Genomic DNA, 9,243 nt, shown 5'->3' with positions numbered 1-9,243 from the left:
GAGCAGTCAGTGGTGGTAGCCGGGCACCATCTAGCTGTACTGGACTCAGTCTGGTGGAGGCCTTGGTAGCTGTGGTCCATTAGTTCTTTGGACTAATCTTTTCTTTGTATCCTGTTTTCTTCATTCTCCCTTGCTCCCAAAGGGGTGAGACCAGTGGAGTACCTTAGATGGCTGCTCACAGGCTTTTAAGACCCCAGACACTACTCACTAAGGTAGAATGTAGAACATTGTCTTTATAAACTGTGTTATGCCAATTGAGCTAGATGTTCCCTGAGACCATGGTCCCCACAGCTCTCCACCCAGCAATTCATTCCCTCAGGGAGTTTGGCTGTGTCTATGGAGCTTCCATGATTTTCCTTGTACCAGTTGTGCTGCCTGAAAGGTCACAGCTTTGAAAACCCTATGGAACAGTTCTACTCTGCACACATGGGGTTGCTATGAGTCATAATTGACTCAACGGCAACTAACAACAACAACATACTTAAGCTATACAGATCTCTGTCAACTATCCAGTAACCCCAACTACCAACTGGGATGACAAGAGCAAACCTAGCCCTGGGGGGCAAAGGCAGAATCAAGGTAGGAGGACTAGTCACTCCTTAAACTCATGAAACTTTCCAGGTCCACTACTAACCAGGTATTCAGAGGTGAGTACCAGGTACAAGGTGTACAGGGGCTCTAAACTTGAAATTCCCATAACCTGTATGTGAATTCTTTGATCTTAGATGTTCACAAATACGGAACTGTCATAAGAACAGTTTCCTTGTTTTTAGCTTTCTCAAAGTAGGGGTCACAGGGTTAATTTTATAATATAAAAAATTCTATATTTACCTATTAGTTCTTGACTCTACGCAAGAAAAGTATTTCTTAATGGACAAAACTGGTTTTAAAACAAAATTAAAGAAACAAAGAAGACTTAAAAATAAGTCAACAGAAGTAAGATGGCAGAGTTAGGAGAAGATGGACACCTTATTTGAAACTCCAGCTCTGTCACTTACTAGCCGTGTGATCTTGGACAAGTTATTTTACCTCCTTCTCAGCCTCAGTTTCCTCATCTACAAAATGGGAATCTTATCACCTATCTAACAGAGTTATAGTGAGGATTAAATAGGGTTATAACATATATTATGATGCCTGGTGGATTAAGTCCTCAATGATATGCTAATTTCCATCACTTTCAAAAAAAAATTAAGCAATTCTCCTTCCATGTATATTATAAACCAATTTCTTCAGATACTCATACTTTTTCAGATTGTTCTTCTTCAGAAGAAAAAGTAAAGATCTTGGACTTCATAAATATTTTACCTTGATGAACCTTGTTTTACAGGAGGTAAAGTGCTTGAGTTTTTACTTTTATTTTAAAGACTTAGTTTTGTGTGTTGTTTAAAATTTCCTTGTAAGTCATTTAAATATTGATTTTAAGTTTTTGTTAACCTAGCTTATAGTTATCTTCTGTTAGACTTCTGATGCTAACTTCTTACATTTCAATCATTTACAGTCTTTGTTGACTGTATTCTTTTAACCATCTTATCTCCCAGTTGTTATTATATTAACTTTATATTTTCTTAAAATGTAAATTTTTTCTTACTTATGGATTATTCTTTAATCAACAATATACAATACCAGTAAAGCAGCCAGATAATTAAACCTCAAACTACAGCAATAACTCAGTTATTGCTAAAAAGTTTAGTTATAAGGGATAATAATCATAAAAATGACTGGATATGTAGTCTTGAATATCCACTCTTCTAAATGGTTTGAATATTATCACTAGATCAAGCCAGACTCCCAGGGACCTTGGACTATACCGTTTTGATACTCATTGCTTTAAACCACGGTCTCTCAACCTTAGCACAGTGACATTCTGGGCCGAAAAATTCTTTGTTTTGGAGGCCATCCTGTGCATTGTGTGATGTTTAGCAGCATCCCCAGCCTCCACCTACTAGATGCCAATAGCATGCACCCTCCTCCCAGTTGTGACAACGAAAATGTCTCTAGCTATTGCCCCAGGGAGCAAAATCGTCCCCAGTTGAGAAGCAATGCCATAAACTGAACTGGACCCTAGAGTTTTGAAGTTAATTTACATTGAGGGATCCTTTAAAAAATAGTCATACGAAGGAACAGTATTGAGGATATCATATACTATATTACTCTTTATTTTCCATTATGAGGGCCCATAGGAGAAATTCGTCTCAGACTTCAGTGCAAATGGGATGTTGTTTTCCTATGGATAGTGTGAATCTTAACTAATCATATTTTCACCTTTTCTTTGACTGCCAGAAAGCTCAAAGGCAAATCTGACAAAGATGTAAGACCTACAGCATGCGGTTATGTGTACTAATTCTCCCCAATGTCAGTTTAATTCATTTGTTTTTATCATGAACTTTTAAACTTTATTTCTTTATCGTACCATAATACATGTATTTCTGCATGTGGACAGAAGTTCTTTTTTGAATGAAGTATAAATTAGTAAATAAACTAGGTTTCTAAACTGTAATTTTCCACAGAAGACCACACCTTTTAGTCCCACTTTATCATTCCTCTCAAAATCTCCTGCTAGACCTAGATCTTCTAGTTTTCCCTTACAAATGTTTAAGTCTACTTTCTCTAGTCAAAGTACATAACTAAATCCGTTCACTTTAGAGAGTTTGGGGCTCAGAGGTACAAGGCTTTCCTACATCAGATATATAATAATCTGGATAATGTTTATAATTACATCCTCCAATATTTATTGGAAGTATGTGGGATTCTATATGCTGCATGTCCAGTAGACTGTCCAGGCAGCAGTATATCATTCTGCAGGATGATGGGAGGATAGCAGACCCATATCTTCTTTTCTTTTGTTGATGCTAGTTTTGTAAGTTCTCCCTTTCCCTAGTAAAGCTATTTCTAACCCATGCCAAGTCACATTTGGAAGTCACCCTGAACACTGGTGCATGACAGATGGTGATACAGAAGTGGCCCATCTTGCACAACAGTGATAACTACGAGGGACCTAACTGGCCCTACACGCTAAGATTATTTTTGATCATGCTGAAAGAAATCATTTTCCTCTCATTTTAACGCATTCTAAGACCTCAAATCAGATTAGCAAGACGTGGGTATTACACAGATCCATCAACAGGTGTCAGTATGAGTCGGAATTGACTCATCGGCAACAGGTTTGGATTTTGGTTATCAACAGGTGAGTGGATAAACAAATGTGGTATGTTCATACAAAGGAAAACTACTCAGTAAAAAAAAAAAAAAAAAAAGATGGTAATATGAGTACCCACACATACAATATGGTGCATCTCAAAAATATTATGCCAAGCAAATGACACAAAAGAGTACATACTGTATTATTTCATTTATAAGAAATTCTAAAAGAGGCAGAAAACTAATCCATAGTGACAGAAATTAGATTAGTGACTGGCTAGTGCTGATGGAGTGCTGGCAGCAAAGAGGCATAACGGACGTTATGGAATGATAGAACGGTTATTTTTGATATCATAATCGATTGGGATGATGGTTTCACAGGTTATGCATTTATCAAAACTCACCAAACTACACTAAAATTGGATGCAAATGTGGTATTGCTAAAAATTCATAACCTCGAACTAGTGGTGAGAAAACATGAGACAAAGCCAAATTAAGAGACATTCTATAAAATAACTGACTAGTAATCTTCAAAAGTGTCAGGGTCATCAAATATAAGAAAAGACTGAGGAACTGTCACAGACTGGAGGAGACTAAGGGGACATGACAACGAAATGCAATGTGGGATCTTGGAACAGAAAAAGGACATTAGTAGAAAAACCGGTAAAGTCCAAATAAAGCCTGCAATTTAGATACTAGTATTGTACCAATGTTAATTTCTTAGTTTTGCTGATTGTACTATAGTTATGTGAATTTTTAACATCAGGGAAAGCTGAATGAAGGGTGTATGGAAACTCTGTACTATTTTTGCAACTTTTTTTAAGTTTAAATTATTTAGAAATAAAAAGTTTTAAAAATAGGTACAACTCGTTGTGTGTAGTTATTGCCTTAATTAGAGTTGATTTAAAAGCTAAAAATTAAAGCAAAAATACATGAGAATTATTAAGAAGTAGCTCTATCCCTAAGAAGCCCTAGTGGCACAGTGGTTAAGCGCTTGGCTACTAACCTAAAGGTCAAAGGTTTGAATCCAATAGTGCCTCTGTGAAAAAAAAGACCTGGCGATCTGCTCCCATAAAGATAACAGCCTAGGAAACACTATGGGGCAGGTCTACTCTTTCCTATGAGGTGGAATCAACTCGACGGACACACAGCAACAACAACAACTCAATAAATCCAGTGAGGAAACACATAGCATTCTTTACTGAAATAATCATTAAATTTAGAAAGGCAATTAATTGAAATAAGAATCTCAAAATTTCCTCAGAATCATAATAATATACCCCTCACATAAATGCAAACAGATAATTTAACAGTAAAAGTGTTACACATTCAAACAGAGATAATGAGACAATGAAATTCATAAAATTTTGAAGTCTACAGTGTAAAATATTTCATATCTGACTATTACACCTAAGAACAGTTACATATTTGGAGTTCAAAAACTTTATTATCTCATTTAATATTAACGAAGGAACAGAAAGCTATGAGTAGAAAAACATTCAAAGAAAAATTAAAAATTTTACAGCATACCTCCTCTGTTTCCATTCTCTTCATCCTACAAAGTAAATATACATATATATGAATACATATTAATAAAGTCTGATCAAATCACAGCAAGGCTCAATTCACTTCAAACTGCCCTTCCAAAATGTGCCAATTTACACTCTAACAGTGCCTTCTGCCCACACTTTTGCTCACGATGGTTGTTAAAAATTTTCTAAATCTTTGGTACTTTAATAGGCAAAAAACAGCATTCCATAATTTTACACTTATTTAATTACTGGTCATGTTTAGCAGTTTATCCTGTATTTTCTAGCCATCTGTATTTCTTCTTTTGTGAATTATCCATTCATGATCTTTCCCTTACTTATTTGTAAACATTGTATGTATGAACGTTAATCCTTTACCACAAATGTTTGAATTATTTTCCCAGGTCACTGTTCATCACTTGATTCACAGTGTTTTTGTTTAGGTAGTCATATTTATCAATCTTTTCATCATTTGTGGCTTTGCATACTCTACCAAGCTTACAAAATCTTCCTCCTCTCACCAACACTGTAAAAATATCCACTTATATTTTCTTTTAGCACTTTTATGAAATATGCATACTTTTAATCTATCTGAAATTAATTTTAGTGGAAGAAATAAGGCAAGGATCCTACTAAGTTTTTTTCTCCCAACAAATGGTTAGCCAAATGTCCCAACACCATTTGTAATCTATCCTTTTTTTACTGATATGAAATATCACCTTTACTGTATACTAAATAATATGGGATGTTATACAAATGAATTTCACATATAAGTGAAATTTACCCTTTTACCTGTCAAAATTTATTCACTTCTACTCATTTGATGAAAATTGTCTATGGTATACTACACATTTCCTTCCCTCCTTGAACTCTAATGAATGTATTTTAAGTTTTTCTTACTAGCTCCGAGTCATTCATTCATTGACCAAATACTGTGTGTCAGCTGCTTGGGATCCATCAATGAGCAAAACAAAGATCTCTGCTCTTGTGGAGCTTACTGTATAGTGGAAGAGGTAGGCAACAAATAGTAAAAATTATGTAAAAGTAAAATACATGGCATATTAGAAGGAGATAAGTACCATAGAAAAAAGAAAAAGTAGAGCAGGGTAAGGGGGGTTGGGAGTGCTTGGAGGGGAGGTGTTGCAGCACTAAAACAGGCAGCCAGTGTAGCCTTATTGTGAAATTGCCATTTTAAGACTTGAAAAAGATGAGGGAGCTAGACATATAGCTATCAGGAGGAAGAAAACTATAGGAGCAGCTAGAGCAAAGACCCTAATGCAAGCCTACGCTAGACATGTTCCAGGAACAGCAAGGAGGTCAGTGTAACAGAATCCAAAGAGTGAAAGGGAGATTAGCAGGAGATGGGTTAGAGAGGTAATGGTGGGGAGTAGGTCATATAAGACCTGTATTCTGGGTGAAATGAGGAACTTGTGCAAGGATTTAGGCAGTGTGACATGATTTATGTTTTAGTAGAAGCACTCTCCCCCATCTGTCAGTTTGTTGTACTATGGGGGCTTTCGTGTTGCTGTGATGCTGGAAGCTATGTCACCGGTATTCAGATACCAGCAGGGTCACCCATGGTGGACAGGTTTCAGCTGAGCTTCCAGACTAAGACAGACTAGGAAGAAGGACCCAGCGATCTACTTCTGAAAAGAATTAGCCAGTGAAAACCTTACGAATAGCAGCAGAACACTGTCAGACACAGTGCCGGAAGATGAGCCACTCAGGTTGGAAGGCACTCAAAATACCAGCGGGCGAGAGCTGCCTCCTCAAAGAAGAGTTAACCTTAATGACGTGGATGGAATCAAGCTTTTGGAATCTTCATGTGCTGATGTAGCATGACTCAAAATGAGAAAAAAAAAAAGCTGCAAACATATATTAATAATTGGAACGTGGAATGTATGAAGTATGAATCTAGGAAAATTGGAAATTGTTAAAAATGAAATAGAATGCATAAACATGAATATCCTAGGCATCAGTGAGCTGAAGTGGACTGGTATTGGCCATTCTGAATCGGACAACCATATGGTCTATTATGCTGGGAATGAAAACTTGCAGAGGAATGGCGTTGCATTCATTTTCAAAAAGAACATTTCAAGATCTATCCTGAAGTACAATGCTGTCAGTGATAAGATAATATCCATACGTCTCTAAGAAACACCAATTAATGTGACTATTATTCAAATTTACGCACCAACCACTAAGGCCAAAGATGAAGAAATTGAAGATTTTTATCAGCTTCTGCAGTCTGAAATTGATCGAACATGCAATCAGAATGCATGGATAATTACTGGTGATTGGAATGCAAAAGTTAGAAAGAAAGAAGAAGGATCGGTAGTTGGAAAATATGGCCTTGGTAATAGAAACGATGCCAGAGATCGCATGATAGAATTTTGCAAGATCGACGACTTCTTCATTGCAAAGACCTGTTTTCACTAACATAAATGGTGATTATACACGTGGACCTCACCAGATGGAATACACAGAAATCAAATCGACTACATTTGTGGAAAGAGAGGATGGAAAAGCTCAGTATCATCAGTCAGAACAAGGCCAGGGACTGACTGTGGAACAGACCTTCAGTTGCTCATATGCAAGTTCAAGCTGAAACTGAAGAAAATTAGAACAAGTCAACGAGGGCCAAAGTATGACCCTAAGTATATCCCACCTGAATTGAGGGACCATCTCAAGAATAGATTTGACACGTTGAACACTAATGACTGAAGACCAGGTGAGTTGTGGAATGACATCAAGGGTATCATACATGAAGAAAGCAAGAGGTCATTAATAAGACAGGAAAGAAAGAAAAGACCAAAATGGATGTCAGAAGAGACACCGAAACTTGCTCTTGAATATCGAGTAGCTAAAGCAAAAGGAAGAAATGATGAAGTAAAAGAACTGAACAGAAGATTTCAAAGGGTGGCTTGAGAAGACAAAGTAAAGTATTATAATGTCACATGCAAAGAGCTGGAGATAGAAAACCAAAAGGGAAGAACACACTTGGCATTCCTCAAGCTGAAAGAACTGAAGAAAAAATTCAAGCCTCAAGTTGCAATAGTGAAGGATTCTATTGGGAAAACATTAAATGATGCAGGAAGCATCAAAAGAAGATGGAAGGAATACACAGAGTCATTATACCAGAAAGAATTGGTCAACATTCAACCATTTCAATAGGTAGCATAGGATCAGGAACCGATAATACTGAAGGAAGAAGTCCAAGCTGCACTGAAGGCATTGGCAAAAAACAAGGCTCCAGGAATTGACGGAATATCAACTGAGATGTTTCAACAAACCGATGCAGCACTGGAAATGCTCACTCATCTATGCCAAGAAATTTGGAAGACAGCTATCTGGCCAACCAACTGGAAGAGATCCATATTTATGCCTATTCCCAAGAAAGGTGATCCAACCAAATGCAGAAATTATTGAACAATATCATTAATATCACACACAAGTAAAATTTTGCTGAAGATCATTCAAAAGCGGCTGCAGCAGTATGTCGACAGGGAACTGCCAGAAATTCAGGCCAGATTCAGAAGAGGACGTGGAACGAGGGATATCATTGCTGATGTCAGATGGATCCCGGCTGAAAGCAGAGAATACCAGAAAGATGTTTACCTGTATTTTATTGACCATGAAAAGGCATTTGACTGTGTGGGTCATAACAAATTATGGATAACATTGTGAAGGATGGGAATTGCAGAACACTTAATTGTGCTCATGAGGAACCTGTACATAGATCAAGAGGCAGTTGTTCAGAAAGAACCAGGGGATACTGTGTGGTTTAAAGTCAGGAAAGGTGTGCGTCAGGGTTGCATCTTTCACCATACCTATTCGATCTGTATGCTGAGCATTATAAACTGAGAAGCTGGATTATATGAAAAAGAACCGGGCATCAGGATTGGAGGAAGACTCATTAACAACCTGCATTATGCAGATGACACAACCTTGCTTGCTGAAAGTGAAGAGGACTTGAAGCACTTACTGCTAAAGATCTAAGACCACAGCCTTCAGTATGGATTACACTTCAATATAAAGAAAACAAAAATCCTCACAACTGGACCAATAAGCAACATCATGATAAACGGAGGACAGACTGAAGTTGTCAAGGATTTCGTTTTACTTGGATCCACAATCAACACCCATGGAAGTAGTAGTCAAGAAGTCAAAAGATGTGCTGCACTGGGCAAATCTGCCACAAAGGGCCTCTTTAAAGTGTTGAAAAGCAAAGATGTCACCTTGAAGACTAAGGTGCGCCTGACCCAAGCCATGGTATTTTCAATGGCATATGCATGGGAAAGTTGGACAATGAATAAGAAAGACTGAAGAAGAACTGACACCTTTGAATTGTGATACTGGTGAAGAATAACGAATATACCATGGACTGCCAAAGAACAAACAAATCTGTCTTGGAAGAAGTACAGCCAGAATGCTCCTTAGAAGTAAGGATGATGAGATTACGTCTTACATACTTTGGACATGTCAGGAGGGATCAGTCCCTGGAGAAGGACATCATGCTTGGTAAAGTAGAGGGTCAGCGAAAAAGAGGAAGACCCTCAACGAGATGGATTGACAC

At 37.4% G+C, this 9,243-nt stretch overlaps 1 protein-coding gene across 6 annotated transcripts in view; it reads right to left on the bottom strand.

The window, feature by feature from the left end:
• The window catches only part of ARHGAP21 (Rho GTPase activating protein 21), a 188,115-nt gene that overhangs the window by 103,912 nt on the left and 74,960 nt on the right, over positions 1–9,243 (bottom strand). For all 6 annotated transcript variants that reach the window (XM_023735026.1, XM_023735025.1, XM_023735029.1 and 3 more), the window contains one exon: positions 4,669–4,693. In XM_023735026.1, the coding sequence (XP_023590794.1) occupies positions 4,669–4,693 (25 nt within the window). The remainder of the gene's footprint in view (positions 1–4,668; positions 4,694–9,243) is intronic.

This window comes from Trichechus manatus, unplaced genomic scaffold, assembly GCF_000243295.1.
Source record: "Trichechus manatus latirostris isolate Lorelei unplaced genomic scaffold, TriManLat1.0 scaffold00075, whole genome shotgun sequence".
In the NCBI taxonomy this organism is placed as follows: domain Eukaryota; kingdom Metazoa; phylum Chordata; class Mammalia; order Sirenia; family Trichechidae; genus Trichechus; species Trichechus manatus.
This window is presented reverse-complemented; position numbering and strand designations above follow the sequence as displayed.